Raw genomic sequence first — 20,212 nt, 5'->3', positions numbered from 1 at the left:
CGTGTTGAGTGAAATAAACCAGGCACAAAAGGACAACTATTCCATGAAATAATGAAATAATTCATATAAGCAAACCCATGGAGTCAGAAACTAGAATGTGGTTACCTGGGACTTTGGTGGGTTAAGAATTGGGGAGTTAATTCTTAGCTGGTACAGAGTTTCTGTGCCTGGGGTGAAGGAAAAGTTTTGCTAATGGATGGTGTTGATGGCAGCAAAACATTGTGAATGCAATCACCACCACTGAATTAAATATTTGAATGTGGTTCAAAGGGGGAAATTTTAGATTTTATAAATGTTACTAGGATAAAAATTTTATAAAATAGGATGTACAACATAAACAGTGGACCCTAATGTAATCTGTGGACTATTGTTGTTAGTATAATAATACCATACTACGTGTTAATAATAGGGAAAGCTGCACGTGTGCAGGGGCTTAGATGGGAACTGCATTTTCTGTATGATTTTCCTGTAAACCCACAACTTCTCTAATTAAAAAACATAAATTACCACAAATATGGATCTATTTCTGAACTTGTATTCTGTTCCTTTGATTTATTTGTCTGTATTTATGCCAATCCCATCCTGTCTGGATTACTACAGGTTTATAATAAGTCTGGAATTCAAATAGTGTACATCTCCAAATATAGTCTTCTTTTTCAAAATTGCTTTGGCTATTCTGTGTTTTGCCTTGCCATATGAATTTTATGGTCAACATGTCAATTTATATTAAAAAGTGCACCTAGGTTTTGATTGAATCTGCAGACCAATTTTGGGAAAGTTGACTTCTTAATAATATGGAGTTTTCTGACCCTTGAACAAGGTATAGATCCCTATTTATTCAGATCTTTAATTTTCCTTGGCAATGTTTTGTCATCTTCCTTGTACAGTTCTTGTATATTCTTTGTCAGATTTATCCCTAAATGCTTCATATTTTGGTGCTATTATAAATTATAGATTTTTCACATTATTGCTAGAAACATACAATTGATGTTTGTATACGTATCTTATATCCTGTAAGTATGTCCCTATGTCCTTATTTGGCTAAATAAGTAAATGTTAAATTTACTTTACACTCCTAGGATAAACCCCACTTGGTGAAGTATTTTCTTTACTATATATTGTTCAATTCAATTGGCTAAAATTTTATAATATTTTATGTATATATGGTCCTTAGAGGTATTGACCAATAGTTTTCCTTTCTTGCAATGTCTTTGTATAGGTAGAAATCAGAGCAATATTGGCCTCATACAATGAGTTGGGAACTATTTCTTCTCTCCCATTTTCTGGAAGAGTTTATGTAAAATTGGTATTATTTCTTTATTCAGTGTTTGGTAGAACTCACCAATGAAACCATATGGGCATAATGTTTATTTTGTGGGAAGGTTTTTAACTAGCGATCCAATTTCACAGATATAGGGTTATTCAGGTTGTATACTTCATGAGTTAGCATTTGCAATTTTTATCTTTATAAAATTTTTCCATTTCATCAACCTTGTTCCATGTATTGAATGACATTTTTCTTATTCTCTGATAATCAATTTAATTTTGGTAGATTCTTTAGTGATGTCACAGTTTAAAATCTTGTTACTGACAATCTGTGTTGATGATCTTATTTTTTTCTGCCTGGCTAGAGGTTTGTAAGTTTTATTGATCATCTTTAAAAAAACTAGCTTTTTTTTCCATTAATTTCATCTATTGTTTTGGGGGGTTACAAATCTGATATACTGTTTCCTCTGCTTACATTAGGTTTCATTTGCTTTCCTTTTTCTAGTTTCTTAAAGTGAATACTGAGGTTATTGATCTGATACCTTTCTTCTTTTCTAACAAGCATTTAGTGCTATACATATCCCTCTAACTACTGCTTTAGATGTGTTCCACAAACTATAATATGTTATATTTTATTTTCATTGCATTCAAAATACTCTCCAATTTTCCTTTTGATTTTTTTCTTTGGCCCACTGGTCCCTTAAAATTTGTTATCTAATTTCCAGTTGGGAATTTTCCTAATATCTTTTTATTGTTGATTTCTAATATAAATTCACTATGGTCAGAGAACATATTTTATATTACTTGAATTCTTTAAATTTGTTAAGATTTGTATAATGGCACAGATTATTGTCTATGTTCATAAATTCTTCCAATAGTCCACAAATTGATATCTTATTTAATCAATATATTCTGCTTTGAATTAATCGTGTCTTGGTTCTTGTTTCATATGTGTTTGGGTCCTGCCCTCCTCCCCACATTTAGATTGAAAGCTTCATGTTTTTAATTCATGTTAATGTTAAATTATTCTGCCTTTCCCTCTCTCTTAGCTTGGTGAAAATTCCAGATTAAACACAAACACAATTACTTTTTTATTGATAACTATTGCAAATCAAAGTTTCCTACTTGTAGAGGATGCATATCTGATAATACTGGCTCATTTCTTGTCTGCTGTTCATCACCAAAGTATCCTTTATTCTCCACTCCCAGCGTGTCTTCAGGTGAGCTGTAAGGAAGGGAAGTGAACATTGACAATAGCTGTAGGGTAAGCCAATGGTTAACACTAAATCATTTAAAAGCCGATAAAAATACTGATGCCCAGGTTACTCTCTAAAACAAATCACTGTGCCTGGGGGTAGGAGCTAGCATCACTATGTTTTTAAATATCACAGTTGATTCCAATGGGCTACAAAGTTTGGGAACTACTGGGCTAAGCATTTGGATGAGAGCAAATTATATAAAAGCTTGATTAACTACAATCTTTGCCTGTTTTCATTAAGAGGCTTATACTCCTCCCCCACCCCCACCCCCAATCAAGTGTAGTCCATGTCCCAAAGCTTATATATTTTCTGCAATGGTCACTTCAATGGAGAGAAATTGTGGACTTACCTCTGAACTTGCTTCAACTTAATACATTTTTTGTGACGAATTAATAATGTGACAATGCCAACACCGACAAAAATAAGCACAAACACCACAACCAGGATGGCAATATCTGCAAAATTAAAAAAAAAACAGCTTCGGCCAGGGCCTCAACTCTAGGACAGTAGAATATTAACATCATCTCTTTTTTTTTTTTTTTTTAATCTTCATTTTATTGAGATATATTCACATACCAAGCAGTCATACAAAACAAATCGTACTTTCGATTGTTTACAGTACCATTACATAGTGGTACATTCATCACCCAAATCAATCCCTGACACCTTCATTAGCACACACACAAAAATAACAAGAATAATAATTAGAGTGAAAAAGAGCATTTGAAGTAAAAAAGAACACTGGGTACCTTTGTCTGTTTGCTTCCTTCCCCTATTTTTCTACTCATCCATCCATAAACTAGACAAAGTGGAGTGTGGTCCTTATGGCTTTCCCAATCCCATTGTCACCCCTCATAAGCTACATTTTTATACAAATGTCTTCAAGATTCATGGGTTATGGGTTGTAGTTTGATAGTTTCAGGTATCCACCACCAGCTACCCCAATTCTTTAGAACCTAAAAAGGGTTGTCTAAAGTGTGCATAAGAGTGCCCACCAGAGTGACCTCTCGGCTCCTTTTGGAATCTCTCTGCCACTGAAGCTTATTTCATTTCCTTTCACATCCCCTTTTGGTCAAGATGTTCTCCGTCCCACGATGTCAGGTCTACATTCCTCCCCGGGAGTCGTATTCCACGTTGCCAGGGAGATTCACTCCCCTGGGTGTCTGATCCCACGTAAGGGGGAGGGCAGTGATTTCACCTTTCAAGTTGGCTTAGCTAGAGAGAGAGGGCCACATCTGAGCAACAAAGAGGCATTCGGGAGGAGGCTCTTAGGCACAACCATAGGGAGGCCTAGCCTCTCCTTTGCAGCAACCGTCTTCCCAAGGGTAAAACCTGTGATAGAGGGCTCAACCCCTCAAACCACCAGTCCCCTATGTCTGTGGTCATGTTAGCAACCATGGAGGTGGGGTAGGCGAATACCCCTGCATTCTCCACAGGCTCCTCAAGGGGGCACTACATCTTTTTTTTTTCCTTGTTTTTCTTTTTTTTTAACTTTCCCTTCTTTTTTAAATCAACTGTATGAAAAAAAAAGTTAAAAAGAAAACAAACATACAATAAAAAAACATTTCAAAGAGACCATAACAAGGGAGTAAGAAAAAGACAACTAACCTAAGATAACTGCTTAACTTCCAACATGTTCCTACTTTACCCCAAGAAAGTTACCTAATATAGCAACATTTCTGTGAACTTGCTCCTACTATATCCATCAGAAATTAACAGACCATAGTCATTCCTGGGCATCCCCAGAACGTTAAATAGCTTATCTGTTCTTCTTGGATTATTGTTCCCCCTTCCTTAATTGCTCTCTATTGCTAGTTCCCCTACATTCTACATTATAAACCATTTGTTTTACATTTTTCAAAGTTCACATTAGTGGTAGCATATAATATTTCTCTTTTTGTGCCTGGCTTATTTCGCTCAGCATTATGTCTTCAAGGTTCATCCATGTTGTCATATGTTTCACGAGATTGTTCCTTCTTACTGCCGTGTAGTATTCCATCGTGTGTATATACCACATTTTATTTATCCACTCATCTGTTGAAGGACATTTGGGTTGTTTCCATCTCTTGGCAATTGTGAATAATGCTGCTATGAACATTGGCGTGCAGATATCTGTTCGTGTCACCGCTTTCCGAACTTCCAGGTATATACCGAGAAGTGCAATCGCTGGATCGAATGGTAACTCTATATCTAGTTTTCTAAGGAACTGCCAGACTGACTTCCAGAGTGGCTGAACCATTATACAGTCCCACCAACAATGGATAAGGGCTCCAATTTCTCCACATCCCCTCCAGCATTTGTAGTTTCCTGTTTGTTTAATGGCAGCCATTCTAACCGGCGTTAGATGGTATCTCATTGTGGTCTTAATTTGCATCTCTCTAATAGCTAGTGAAGCTGAACATTTTTTCATGTGTTTCTTGGCCATTTGTATTTCCTCTTCAGAGAACTGTCTTTTCATATCTTTTGCCCATTTTATAATTGGGCCGACTGTACTATTTTCATTCAGTTGTAGCATTTCTTTATATATGCAAGATATCAGTCTTTTGTCAGATACATGGTTTCCAAAAATTTTTTCCCATTGAGTTGGCTGCCTCTTTACCTTTTTGAGAAATTCCTTTGAGGTGCAGAAACTTCTAAGCTTGAGGAGTTCCCATTTATCTATTTTCTCTTTTGTTGCTTGGGCTTTGGGTGTAAAGTCTAGGAAGTGGCCTCCTAATACAAGGTCTTGAAGATGTTTTCCTACGTTATCTTCTAGGAGTTTTATGGTACTTTCTTTTATATTGAGATCTTTGGTCCATTTTGAGTAAATTTTTGTGTAGGGGGTGAGGTAGGGGTCCTCTTTCATTCTTTCAGATATGGATATCCAACTCTCCCAGCCCCATTTGTTGAAAAGACCCTTATGACTCAGTTCAGTGACTTTGGGGGCCTTATCAAAGATCAGTCGGCCATAGATCTGAGGGTCTATCTCCGAATTCTCAATTCGATTCCATTGATCTATATGTCTATCTTTGTGCCAGTACCATGCTGTTTTGGCAACTGTGGCTTTATAATAAGCTTCAAAGTCAGGGAGTGTAAGTCCTCCCACTTCGTTTTTCTTTTTTAGAGTGTCTTTAGCAATTCGAGGCATCTTCCCTTTCCAAATAAATTTGATAACTAGCTTTTCCAAGTCTGCAAAGTAGGTTGTTGGAATTTTGATTGGGATTGCATTGAATCTGTAGATGAGTTTGGATAGAATTGACATCTTAATGACATTTAGTCTCCCTATCCATGAACATGGAATATTTTTCCATCTTTTAAGGTCCCCTTCTATTTCTTTTAGTAGAGTTATGTAGTTTTCTTTGTATAGGTCTTTTACATCTTTGGTTAAGTTTATTCCTAGGTACTTGATTTTTTTAGTTGCTATTGAAAATGGTATCTTTTTCTTGAGTGTCTCTTCAGTTTGTTCATTTCTAGCATATAGAAACATTACTGACTTATGTGCATTAACCTTGTATCCCGCTACTTTGCTAAATTTGTTTATTAGCTCTAGTAGCTGTATCGTCGATCTCTCAGGGTTTTCTAGATATAAGATCATATCATCTGCAAACAATGACAGTTTTACTTCTTCTTTTCCAATTTGGATGCCTTTTATTTCTTTGTCTTGCCGGATTGCCCTGGCTAGCACTTCCAGCACAATGTTGAATAACAGTGGTGACAGTGGGCATCCTTGTCTTGTTCCTGATCTTAGAGGGAAGACTTTCAGTCTCTCACCATTGAGTACTATGCTGGCTGTGGGTTTTTCATATATGCTCTTTATCATGTTGAGGAAGTTTCCTTCAATTGCTACCTTTTGAAGTGTTTTTATCAAAAAGGGATGTTGGATTTTGTCAAATGCTTTTTCAGCATCTATTGAGATGATCAATTGATTTTTCCCTTTTGACTTGTTAATGTGTTGTAATACATTGATTGATTTTTTTATGTTGAACCATCCTTGCATGCCTGGAATAAACCCCACTTGGTCATGGTGTATGATTTTTTTAATGTGTCTTTGGATTCGATTTGCAAGTATTTTGTTGAGGATTTTTGCATCTATATTCATTAGGGAGATTGGCCGGTAGTTTTCCTTTTTTGTAGCATCTTTGCCTGGTTTTGGTATTAGATTGATGTTAGCTTCATAAAATGAGTTAGGTAATGTTCCATTTTCTTCAATGTTTTGAAAGAGTTTGAGTAAGATTGGTGTCAGTTCTTTCTGGAAAGTTTGGTAGAATTCCCCTGTGAAGCCATCTGGCCCTGGGCATTTATTCGTGGGAAGATTTTTGATGACTGATTGGATCTCTTTGCTTGTGATGGGTTGGTTGAGGTCTTCTATTTCTTCTCTGGTCAGTCTAGGTTGTTCATATGTTTCCAGGAAATTGTCCATTTCCTCTACATTATCCAGTTTGTTGCCATACAGTTGTTCATAGTATCCTCTTATAATTTTTTTTAATTTCTTCAGGATCTGCAGTTATGTCACCTTTTTCATTCATTATTTTGTTGATATGGGTCTTCTCTCTTTTTGATTTTGTCAGTCTAGCTAGGGGCTTGTCAATCTTGTTGATCTTCTCAAAGAACCAACTTTTGGTGATATTTATCCTCTCTATTGTTTTTTTGTTCTCTATGTCATTTATTTCTGCTTTAATCCTTGTTATTTCCTTTCTTGTACTTGGTTTAGGATTGGTTTGCTGTTCATTTTCTAGCTTCTTCAGTTGATCCATTAGTTCTTTGATTTTGGCTCTTTCTTCCTTTTTAATATATGCGTTTAGTGCTATAAATTTCCCCCTTAGCACTGCTTTTGCTGCATCCCATAGGTTTTGGTATGTTGTGTTCTCATTTTCATTCATCTCTCTATATTTAGCAATTTCTCTTGCTATTTCTTCTTTAACCCACTGATTGTTTAGGAGTGTGTTGTTTAACCTCCAGGTATTTGTGAATTTTCTAAGTCTCTGATGGTTATTGACTTCTAATTGTATTCCGTTGTGATCAGAGAATGTGCTTTGAATAATTTCAATCTTTTAAAATTTATTGAGGCTTGTTTTATGTCCCAGCATATGATCTATTCTGGAGAAAGTTCCATGAGCACTAGAAAAGTATGTGTATCCTGGTGATTTGGGATGTAATGTCCTGTATATGTCTGTTAAATCTAATTCATTTATCAGATTGTTTAGGTTTTCAATTTCCTTATTGGTCTTCTGTCTGGTTGATCTATCAATAGGAGAGAGTGATGTGTTGAAGTCTCCCACAATTATTGTGGAAATATCAATTGCTTCCTTTAGTTTTGCCAGTGTTTCTCTCATGTATTTTGTGGCACCTTGATTGGGTGCATAGACATTTACGATTGTTATTTCTTCTTGCTGAACTGCCCCTTTTATTAGTATGTAGTGGCCTTCTTTGTCTCTCAAAACATCCCTGCATTTGAAGTCTATTTTATCTGAGATTAATATTGCTACACCTGCTTTCTTTTGGCTGTAGCTTGCATGAAATATTTTTTTCCATCCTTTCACTTTCAGTTTCTTTGTGTCCCTGTGTCTAAGATGAGTCTCTTGTATGCAACATATTGATGGTTCATTTTTTTTGATCCATTCTGCGAATCTATATCTTTTCATTGGGGAGTTTAATCCATTTACATTCAACGTTATAACCGTGAAGGCATTTCTTGAATCGGCCATCTTATCCTTTGGTTTATGTTTGCCATATTTTTCCCTCTCTCTATTAATATCCTTTATTGTACCCATACCGAATCTCTTTAGTACTGAACCTTTCTCCAAGTCTCTCTGTCCTGTCTTTGTTTCTCTGTCTGTAGGGCTCCCTTTAGTATCTCCAGTAGGGCAGGTCTCTTGTTAGCATATTCTCTCAGCATTTGTTTGTCTGTGAAAAATTTAAGCTCTCCCTCAAATTTGAAGGAGAGCTTTGCTGGATAAAGTATTCTTGGCTGGAAATTTTTCTCACTCAGAATTTTAAATATATCGTGCCACTGCCTTCTCGCCTCCATGGTGGCTGCTGAGTAGTCACTACTTAGTCTTATGCTGTTTCCTTTGTATGTGGTGAATTGCTTTTCTCTTGCTGCTTTCAGAACTTGCTCCTTCTCTTCTGTGTTTGACAGTGTGATCAGTATATGTCTCGGAGTGGGTTTATTTGGATTTATTCTATTTGGAGTTCGCTGAGCATTTATGATTTGTGTATTTATGTTGTTTAGAAGATTTGGGAAGTTTTCCCCAACAATTTCTTTGAATACTCTTCCTAGACCTTTACCCTTTTCTTCCCCTTCTGGGACACCAATGAGTCTTATATTTGGACGTTTCATATTATCTATCATATCCCTGAGGTCCATTTCGATTTTTTCAATTTTTTTCCCCATTGTTTCTTTTATGCTTTCATTTTCCATTCTGTCATCTTCGAGGTCACTGATTCGTTGTTCAACTTCCTCTAGTCTTGTACTATGAGTGTCCAGAATCTTTTTAATTTGGTCAACAGTTTCTTTAATTTCCATAAGATCATCCATTTTTTTATTTAGTCTTGCAATGTCTTCTTTATGCTCTTCTAGGGTCTTCTTGATTTCCTTGGTCTCCCGTACTATGGTCTCATTGTTCATCTTTAGTTCTTTGAGTAGCTGCTCTAGGTGCTGTGTCTCTTCTGGTATTTTGATTTGGGTGCTTGGGCTTGGGTTATCCATATCGTCTGGTTTTTTCATATGCTTTATAATTTTCTGTTGTTTTTGGTCTCGTGGCGTTTGCTGAACTTGATAGGGTTCTTTTAGGATTTGTAGACCAACTGAAGTCCTTATCTCTAATTTATCAGATCTACAGCTTCGTGGAGTACACTTTCTCTAACTAACCAGCAGGTGGCGTCCACGAGCCACCTGTTCTCCACAAGCCAGTTCTCCCCTGCTTAGCCTTTTTGGTGAGTGGGGGAGTGAGTCTTGTGGGGTCCAATTGGTGTACCAAGCTTGCGTGTGTAGTTGGTGTTGCCTGCCCTGTATATGGGGCGTGTTTCTGGGCAGTCGGGGGGGGGGGTGGCCCTAACAATCAAATCTCCCTGGTGATCCTAGAGTTTTAAAGCTGCTGCAATAGTCTAATCCTTCAGTTCAGTCCTGCCACAGTTTGTCTCTGCCACTGACCCACAAGTCCTTGGTATTGGCGTATGGCTCCTGAGACTTGCAAGTGGGCCCCTCTTCCAGGCCGTGCACCCCCTGGTCCTCTGTTGAGGGATGACTGTGATATGTCACAGGTGAGTGCCGTCCCCCCAGGGCAGTTCTGGGCTGCTGGGCTGTGTAGGGAGGCTCCCAGTCTGCTGAAACGATGGCTGAATGGGGCTTTGTTAATTCATACTGGTCTACCTTCCCAACTCTGGGACAATCAGCTGAGGTTGCAGGGAAGGCTAATGTCCACGCCCAGTTTTGTGGTGTGTGCCTGTTATCTGAAGCACTTCCGTCACACTGGGTTGTCTGGGGCAGTTCTGGGCTATGGGGCTGGCGATGGGCAGGAGTGTTTCCTGTCCACCAGGATGATGGCTATGAGCGGACACCCCCCTTTTCTTGGGAAGTTGTGGTGTTTAGTGAATTTTCTCAGCCACTGGATTATTGCGTTTTGTCTCAGAGCTCTCCTAGTTCTGCTCTTGACTTGACCTGCCCAAATTGCAGGTCTTCGAAGCTTTCTGTATTGGGTTTCTTAGAGTAATTGTTTTAGAAAAAAAAAAAAAAAAAAAAAAAAAAAGGGCCCTCCTCAGAGATCTAATGGGTTATTGAAATGCTAAGAGACAAAGCAACCAGGGCCATTAAGGAAAGGTCCATAGGGCAGAGAGATCAGCTTTTCTTCGGGATTTGCATATGCGCCTCAGGACCCAAGCTCGGGCCTGAGTTCTGCCCTTCCCCCTTCCAGGCTCACCAGAACTCCAAAAATCCTCCGCTTTTATTTTGGAGTTTTTCGTGTTGTTTTTTTTCTATTCCTGTCTCCTCTCTGCTGGGCTGGCTGCTCTCAGATTCTCTGGTGTCTGGTCTCCGTCTATCTATGGTTGGAGTTTGGATCAGCAGAATGAGTTTCCGATAAGGGCTGCCACTGCAGTTCTCCCTTCTCCTTCCCGGAGCTGACAGCCCCTCCTCCCACGGGACTGAGCCTGGCAGGGAGGGGCGCGGGTCCCCTGGCCGCAAAAACTTACAGATTTCGCTGATCTCAGCAGTTCCATGTTTTCATGAGTGTTGTATGAAGTATGCCCAAAGTCAGATTGCTCTGTGGTGTCCAGTCCACGCAGTTCCTGGCTTTCTACCTCCTTTCCTGGAGGAGTAACTAAAACATACAGCTCACCAGTCTGCCATCTTGCCCCGCCTCCAACATCATCTCTTTTTAAGTGTGCTATTATAATCCTGCATTTCCTTTCCAAAAGGAATTTAATTTTCCCCAAGACATTTTTCGTATGTAAAGTAAAAAGGCAAAACATTATACAAGTTAGCATCTGTATTAGCAATTGACACCACCTAAGGTTACCTTATGTTTAAAGGAACCACAGTATGAAAAGTTTTGGTTTTCAGTTATTAACTGAATACAGAAAAGACCTTGTTGAGTTGTTGGTTCTTAGAAGAACTAAGCCAGATGATGCTAGAAGAGTATACATTAATTCTAAAAGACAATTGTAGTAAATTCTAATCTGGGCATCAAATATGCAAAATAATAAAAAGACGACATAGATACAGAAACACAACACAGAGGTAACAAAATTAGAAAATAAAAAAGCAGCGTTCTCACTGGCTAGGCTTTTGATACAGAAAATACATACATAATATAATTTGATCTAATTTTTTAATGCTATCCTGGGATACTTACTGGTTACATTTAAGGCTTCTTCCCAGTCTAAAGACTCTTGTTCTTCCTCACACTGGCACTCGAGGTCACGGTCATCTACCTGGAAGAGAAGTCAATATAATTTTGACAAATGACTGATAAAACTTTTGCATCATTTTCACCTCACTTAGCTTACTGCTAGTTCTACATCAAACACACACACACACACACACACGCACGCACACATACATATGCACACAAACGTTTGATGATTAATGAACTAAGATGCACTAAAAAAAATCACTCAACAGCAACCACCTCTGAAGAAGACCTTTGAGCATGGGAATGATTCTGAAAAATGCAAAGATAGATTAACATGGCAGCATGATTTATCCAGAAGGCGTCAGTATTCTTATATGAACAGCCCCTGCTACAGTTAGATATATTATAGCCAAAAACTAGAATTTAACTGGGCTTAATAAAAAAAGGGATCATATTGCCATGGAAAAGGGGGGCACAGTGTTTAGTTCATAAAAGAGCATCAATGTGTAATGGTTAAGAGCACAGACTCTGGAGCAGGTTTTTCTGGATTTAAATCTCATCTTCTCCCCTCACACCAGTGTGCCTTTGTTTCCGCATCTGTAAAGTGGGGATGGGAATACTACTTAGCTCATAAGGTTGTTATGAAGATTTTTAAAGTTAATATGTATGCATGACAATTAAAGAGCGCCTGATACATATACAACTCTATATAAGTGTTACTGATTAATCAGGCTTAAGAAAGATGTTACCTACAAACTCAAACTGTTAGTATTGAACAGTGTTAATTAAGAAAAAATAAATAATTTCTGTTATTTGTCTTGAGAGCTTTAAACTAATATTTATATTGCTGTAATTAACCAAGAGGTGATTTTATGATAGATCCAAACTTTAGGTATAAAACTCATATGTATATAAGTTTCTATATTTCTAGATTACTAGTCCGATTTTAAAGTGAAACATGTACTTGCAATTCTGACAATATCTATGTGTGATACTGTGTTTGGCTATTTGGGTCAATTTTACTGATGACAAGAATAAAATGGATCCCAAATGTATACTTGATTAAAAAGCAAGCATACATAAATATGTACATACATACAGATATACACTATGTAAATAATTGGTTGGTAAGACAATATAAAAAGCAGTCAAATCTTACAGCATTTTCATCACATTGAGAGGAGCAATTGGTTGGATTGTACAACTTTTTGATATTCACACACTCTCCATTGCTGCATACCTAGAAATGAAGTAATCAATATGAATTAGAATTACTTGCATTTACAAATTATCTGCTTTATTTCTATTGTGAAATTTCACATGTACAGTCTTCCATCGAAGAAGAAATCCTCTGTAAATGTTTGTTGGATATTTAAAAAGAATATACCATGCATTAAAAATTGTTATATATAAACTTATCAATGATTAATTCTTTGAGTGTCAATTTATCAGAGTCCACAACTGTAATTCCAACAATTTCTTTTATTATTTCTATCAAGTATTCCTTTTGATTTAAGGATCCATGCTTATTATGTCACAATTGTCAGCTGGATATTTTATTTTAATATCAATTAACTTTTATTTATAATTAATGCTCTTTGTTTCACATTTTCTTAATTTTTGTAATTTCTATTACCAGAAGATTGTTTCTGTTGTTGTCGGGTTTTGCCTGGTTTATCTTTGTCCATTTATTTAATTTTTAACTGCAGTTTTATTTTCTTAGCTATTTCTTTTACAAAGAACATTCTTCTTTGCCTCTAGTGCAAAGAGTTCTTAAATTTTAAAAAGGGAGACTTTAATCCATTCATATTTATTTGATAAGTGATATGTTTAATCCAACTCCTATCATCTTATTATATGATTTTTTAATATTTGACATTTGAGCTTACCTTTAGCTACATTTATCTTTTATTATGCAATTATTTTCTCCATTTTAAAGCTATATATTCTATTTTTTAAAACACTGATTTAATTTGCATTAAAAATTTTGAGCTTAAATAATTCTTTCATTTTCAAGAGCAAATCAGCCCTAACTCTTCCTTGTGTAAGATAAGAAATCTGTTATGTTCTTACTTGTTTCCTCTTCCCCTTAGGTCAAGTTTTTGTTTGAGTAAACTGACATTTTTAATTTGTTATATTATTATTCATTATTCAAGATACATTTTAACACTTGCATCATAAAAATATTAACCACAAATACCTAGAATTTACTTGAAAGTTTTATGGATTTTATTTTCCACCATTTCTTTAATATCTTTCCTCATTTTAAGTTCTTAATTTAAATTAACTTCTCAGTTGACTGGAGTACTTTCTTAACTATTTTCCTACTCAGAAAATATATCCAGTCTATAAATTATTGTGTATTTTCTTAGTCCTTAAGTGTTTGAAAGCGTTATTCTATCACTTTTCTGTCTGACTAATACCTTGGCTGTATATAAAATTTCAGGGTCCCAGTATTTCTGTTCTGGAGAACTCCATGGATATTGTCCCATTATCTCCTGGCATTTCTTATTGCAGAGAAGTGTGGTGGCATCCTGACAAGTTTTTCTTTAGGAAAACAATTACCCACCTGCCTTTATGCTTTTGGCACATTTTCTTTATTCTTGACATCCATGGCATGAGGGTTGGTCTTAAGTTCTCATCTCTTTCTATGAATTTTTCCTGGTACTTAGTTTTTGTTTTTATTTTCTACATTCTTTAGCTCAGCAACATTTATTATTATTATTTCTGTAATTATTTTCTATTTTCCTTCTACCCTGTTTTATCAAGAACTCCAATTAAATCTATATTGGATTCTTCAAAATATTTTTCTGGCTTTTACAAATTTTCTTCTCTATATTTTATTCATTTATCTTATTCTTCTGTGTTATGAAGCTTAAATTCTAATTTACTGAGATTTCATAGCATCTACTCCAGAGTTTACTACCCAAATTATATGTAAAAGAGCAATTATGATTTATTTTTTAAAGTCAGTGCTTCCCAATCTCAGATTGTTCCATTTTATAAGTTTAATATCTTTTTAATATTCTTTTATATTTTATTAGGAATATACATTTGACTTTTTCTGAAGGAATTTCCTCATTTTAAATATATATCTTTAATGTGGACTACAGTCTATGATTTTTCAAATTCGTCTCCTTTTTGTAACACTTGTCTGCTGTTTTTCCTCTTTGCTTATCTTTATAGAATGGTTTTTCTGTATACATGATTGAGCACTGGGATGGATTGTCTTAAAACCCATGTGAATCACTCTTCAAGTCTTACAGTCTCAGCTAAAGGGGATAATGGAGATGTGTTTTATTTTTCCTTTTATTCTGTTTAGTAAAGAGATCACTACTCAGAGTTTTGCAGCAACTCTTCTGTGCTAGAGAACAAATGAACTAACTAGTTCAATTCCTTCCTCTCTCTCCATTTCCTTGTTATCTGTCTCTCTTCTTCTTTTCTCTCCTCTTCTTACCTCCCCTCTCTTCCTCTCTTCTCCCCCTCCTCTCTGCCCCACCCTTTCCGTTCCTTTCCTTTCTTTTTCTTTTCCTTTCCTTTTCTTTACCTTTTCTACACAGCCAGAACTGTAGCATAACTAAGGAAAAGGGCACCTGGGGGCAATGGGATATGTTTGTGCCTTCTCTTTCAATACCAAATTAAAATTTACCTAGAAAAAAATATATACTTAAAGAAACTGGAATGCTTTTATACATTTAAGTTCAACATGTCTAAAAACAGTATCTTAGTGCAAAACTGAAATGCAAAATATTTTAACTAGTGCCTTTGCAATACTCCCATAGCCTGGCACTTGCTATGCATGAATGCCTTCCTTTAGGAATCAGCTGAAGAAGAGACTCCAAGGTGAGTGGTGGCTTCTGTACTGAGACTTCCCTTGAACGACAAGACCCTCCAGATACTGGTACTTGCTCATGCTATAGATCAGGATTTGTTCCTTAACATTTGTTCTCCTATCAGCTTCTTTCTTCAGTCCCTGTGACTCTTAGTGGAGCTGGATGAAGGGGAGCACATCCTGTCACCTGTACCTCAGGCTGAGTTTCCTCACCTGAACTGAACACAAATTGTTTGGTCATTTGGTATTTTTTTCAACCCCTTGCCCCAGATACTCTATATTCAAAGTCCTTCAACTTTCTGTTTTGTGGTTGGTTCACATACCTAAATTTTCATAAATGCAGATTTCTTGCTATTTTGATATTCTTTCAATCATTTTAATTGGAGAACTTACAGTTAAATATGGATTTAAAATGTAGATCTCCATTAAATCATTAGATCCTAATTCCTTTTTCCCATTCTGAATTTTTGTTTTGCAATTCATTTGTTTATCACGTTATATGCATGCTCCTGTAACATTTGTGGGTGGGAGTATAGGGAGAAAGGGAAAGGCATGCCACAGAGAGAAATCATTCCATTTCCAATGGCTGATTTTTTTGTAGAATGTTGTATCCTGTCCATATGTTTTTGTGTTTATAAACCTCGGTGAGCTGCCTATCGTCTATAGTACAAATCCTAAACTTTTCGTTTTGGCATTGTATCTTTGTATATTACGTGGATGTTTCTTTCTAAAAAGTCTCTTCCTATTTTCTGTGTGTGAAAAACTGTTCATCAAGTCAAAGCTGAAATGTTAGGTCATTCATGATGCCATTCAACGTTCTATAAGCAAAGGCAGTCGCTTCTTCCTCTGGACTCCAAATACACATTGGTCCTGCTACTATGAAAGCACCTCTGTTGAATTGCAATGATCTATTTAATCTAATCAACCAAATTCTCAAGTAGACCCATCTTTACATCCCCTGTGTGTAGCACAGTTGCTGTCATCATAATACATGCTCATTAAATATGGGTCGATAAATAAAATAAGGAAGAAAGTATGACCACTAAAGTTATGTTAATTAGAAAAAAACCATATATCTATAATTTGATTAGTTGTCTACTCATGAAACACTAATTAAGCACATTTATAACAATTACATATCATTTGGTATAACCAAGATTAGGCTAAATGAATATTTACTATAGCATTTTTACTGCTCTGCTCAACTTGAAAATGCCATTTTTTTTTTCTGCTTTGTACTAGGAATAAGGTCCGATGATTTTTGTAAGTGGCAGAACATTTTAATAAAACAAAGGGCTTTTCATCTTACCATGCCATCCCCACATTTTGTTCCAGAAGCAACCAAGCCAACATCGTCGGAATTGTGGTACAAATAAAAGGTTTTGCATTCGACAGTGGCATTCTGCTTTGGAACCGTAAGGTAAGCAATCTTGTCTTCTCCAAAGACAGAAGAGTGTTCTCCTCCGGCACAGTATATCTTCCCACATTTGACATCTCTGAAGAAAAGTGGGACCAGAAACAGGACTTTAGAGGCTAAGCTGGCAGTAGAACGGCTTGGCCACTTTTTTCTACCCCCAGGCAGGTTGAAGAGGGACCAGGAGAGGCAGGATAAACAGTGGAGCAAAGTGCCAACCCTGGGAACCAAGATGAATATGATATTTGGTTTTGATTTCTCTGTGAGTCTCACAAATCAACATTAGCCCAAGCTTATAGACAAATGCTTATCATTATTGTTTTGAATTAGCATAACTTTAATCACAACACCAAGGCTTCCTTATCGTTCTTTTTGCACAGCAGATTCCAACAAACATGTGAAGCTACTATTATTATCCACCCATTTGATAAATTAGGCAGAAATTGAAAGTAAGGGAAGTTAAGTGACTGCTCATTTTCACAGAGTGTATTTAGGAGCAGAGTTGAATTTGAACACAGTGTGTGTTTGTTTGTTGTTTTCACTCCAAATCCTGGTTTTTGGCATATAAAACCCTGGAGGAATGACTCAGCTCATGCTTTTGTAATTTGGATCTTAACTTCCTATTCTCCCACTCTCTCTTCAACTTCAGCTACTACCTTACTGTTTCTGCCTTCATCTCTTTCCTCCCCTCTTACTCTTTTCCTTTTTTCTGCTTATATTTCCCCTCCTCTCTTTTGCTCCCCTCTCTTCTTTGTAACAACTTAAAGGCCAGTTAATCATGTCAAGGACATGTGCACTCGCCTCTCTTCTAATCTCCTCGGTAAAAACAGGTTAACTGTGGTTAGACTGGGAACCAGTCTGATTTTGCAAAACGCTGTTTGAGGACACTTACTTTTCTTCAAAAGGCACTTACTTCTCTTCACAGGGAATGAATCGTTTGTCTTTGTTTTTACAGTATCCGAATTTATTTCCTTTTTTATTCATCTTGTAGCAGATATCATGACTCCCTTTTGCCTCTGGGGTTCAAAATGGTATGATAAAAATAAAATATGAAAGCATGAATATCATGAGTCATAAAAGAGTATTTTTCTAATGTGGCTGAACTTTCACTATCATACAGTGGTAAAGCAGAATGGAATAAATAAATAATTAAAGAACTACCCTATTGCCTCAGGAGGGTATTTTAGGGAGGAGTAACAAACATTATCCCACATACTGAACTAGTCAGTTAATATCAGAGGTATTATTAAGGTTATTAAACCTACATCTAGAGAGATGTTCAGTAACATCTTAGAAGAATAACAGAAAAGCATTACCTCCAATCTTTCTCCCAAATTCCTAAAGGCAACAACAGAGAAATAAAGGCTATTATCTTTATCAGTCATTCACTAGGATTGCCTCTCACCATCAACAAACAGTTCAGAGCACTGATCATCCCGGTGGGGACATTTCCCCATGAAACAGTAGCCTTCTGCGTTCTTACAAGGAAATCCATTGACTCGGAATTGGTCCTTAGGACATCTAGGGGAGTGGCCAGTACATACTTCAGGGAAATCACATTCATCCTTTGCTGGTCTGCATATGGACCCTGCTTTTTTCATCTGCGAAGGAAAAACAAAAAGATTGATCTTGGGATATATTTAGGTAGGCAAAGTTCAGGTTGATCAATTTAGTTTAGAAAAGACTTTAAGGATGGATCATAACCTCCTCCATTCAACTTAGAATTATTATCATTCTGTAAGTGCCTTGGCTTGTATGTAATTTTAGGAATATCAATATGGTGTTTTTGAAATTTTGTATTAAAACGGCCCTGGATTGAATTGGAATAGACATAAAATGGAGAAATGGGAAGATAGTCTCGTTCATTTTGTTGCTTCTTCATCCCTTGCTCCAGTGCACTCTTTCATTCCCTACCTCCAATAAAACTGGGAACCTCTGACTATAAGGTGGAGTTCCCAATCACAAGAAATTGGAGCTCTCCATATGAACTGCAAAAGTATCCTAGCTCATTGCTGCTGGGAAATGCATGGAGATATTCTCTCATTCAGCCATTCAATTCACATTTGATAGTGCTGGAGCCTAGAGAGATTCGAAGATAAATAAGACCTGCTTCCTTTCCTTTGTGAGTTCACAGTATGGTAGGGTGAAAGACTTGTCAATGAGCCTTTGGACAGAGTCATTTAGACTTCTGGTCATCTTCCCTAGGCACATTTTCCCCATCTACTAGCCTCTATTACCTTGCAATGCCCCCAAATCCCTCTCCCTTCTAGCTCACTGCTGTTGGGATACTAATTTTCCTCCCAGCTGAGATTACATAGGTTGGAAATGATTTACAAAGGAGACGATTTGTGCTGGTCAGGTGACTTCACTCTTACAGAGCACTGCTCACCAGCTTCTCCAATTGCCAGAAAACAGCACTTCCCAATCAATGCTAAGAATTTGGGAGTGTCTCAGAAGACACTGTCAGGTGTTAGCAAGTCTGACACAATTTGGGGATCAGTGGTGTAGGGACCAGTGTTCAGAGAACTCTTCAGTTCCATATAGTCCCATATACACTTAATAAACTGAACAGAGAAACTCAGTCATGGCAAGGGATCTTACCTGACAAGATTCACAGCATTCTCCTTCTGCACAAGTAAATCCTGGCTTCAGCATACATTTGTCTGCATCACAGCAATAATTAGTGCACTCCTTGGCAATAACAAAACAGATAAAGATCTGATATTAGTTTGTAGTTTGACTTCTGTTTGAACAGTGAATTTGCTGTGCTTCTGTGTAATCTAGCATTACTTGTCTCTAGACGTTGAATATAAATGCAGTATCTTTGGCTGTGCTATAGACGTATGAAGACTACTGCTTAGAACTGGTATCTGGGACTTTTCTCTGTTTTCTGCCCTTCAGGCTACAACTGCTCCATAGCTAATGAATTATCATTAGCAGAATTAGAGTTTGTGAACTTTCATTCCCTGGAAGTGTACTGCTGCTTCCCTATATGAAGGCTTGATGTGAGAAAATACAACTTTTGAAGATCTAACTTTCAAGACCTCAAGTATTTGGGTCTGAGCTTTCCTCCTTCTTTCTTTCTTTCTTTCTTTTTTTTTTTTTTTTAATGCATCACTGACTAATGACAAGCAGCATAGTCACTTAGGTACTATCTGCCCTAACAAAATTAAAACTGCAAAGAAAATTGTCCAGGTCTGGTCAGGTAAGGTGCATTTTATATTAGAATGAAATTGTAGAAACACACTAAAGAACATGTATGGGAAAAAGGCTCAGTTTCCAAAATTAAAAACCCCTTTTCATTTATTTAATCTGAGACATGTGAAGACTAGCTCTTGTAACCCCTGAAAATGTTACTGTCTTTATACGAACCTTCCTGTCACCACAGGGACCCTGATCATGGAGTCTCTTGGTTGCCATCCTATTAGAACTCTTTAGGATTGTGCAGTGTCTGGAGGGTGGATAATAAAAATATGGTCCTCAGACCAGTAGCAGAAGCAAAACTGTGGCATTTGGTGGGAATACAGAATCTCAGCTCCACTCCAGAACTGCTGAATCAGAATCCACATTTTAACAACATCCCCAGGTGATTCATATGCACTTTATAATT

General features: G+C 36.9%; 1 protein-coding gene across 1 annotated transcript in view; it reads right to left on the bottom strand.

Annotated features, from left to right (window-relative positions):
* Positions 1-2,367: 2,367 nt before the first annotated feature.
* ADAM7 (ADAM metallopeptidase domain 7) overlaps positions 2,368-20,212 on the bottom strand; it is a 72,806-nt gene continuing 54,961 nt past the window's right edge. Inside the window, exons 13-20 of the mRNA XM_037812778.1 lie at positions 19,204-19,293; positions 18,008-18,203; positions 17,516-17,618; positions 16,498-16,684; positions 12,516-12,596; positions 11,357-11,435; positions 2,875-2,980; positions 2,368-2,491 (exon numbers count right to left, since the gene is read on the bottom strand). Coding sequence (XP_037668706.1) covers positions 2,368-2,491; positions 2,875-2,980; positions 11,357-11,435; positions 12,516-12,596; positions 16,498-16,684; positions 17,516-17,618; positions 18,008-18,203; positions 19,204-19,293 — 966 coding nt within the window. The remainder of the gene's footprint in view (positions 2,492-2,874; positions 2,981-11,356; positions 11,436-12,515; positions 12,597-16,497; positions 16,685-17,515; positions 17,619-18,007; positions 18,204-19,203; positions 19,294-20,212) is intronic.

Source organism: Choloepus didactylus, chromosome 20 (genome assembly GCF_015220235.1).
Source record: "Choloepus didactylus isolate mChoDid1 chromosome 20, mChoDid1.pri, whole genome shotgun sequence".
NCBI classification, from domain to species: Eukaryota; Metazoa; Chordata; class Mammalia; order Pilosa; family Megalonychidae; genus Choloepus; species Choloepus didactylus.
This window is presented reverse-complemented; position numbering and strand designations above follow the sequence as displayed.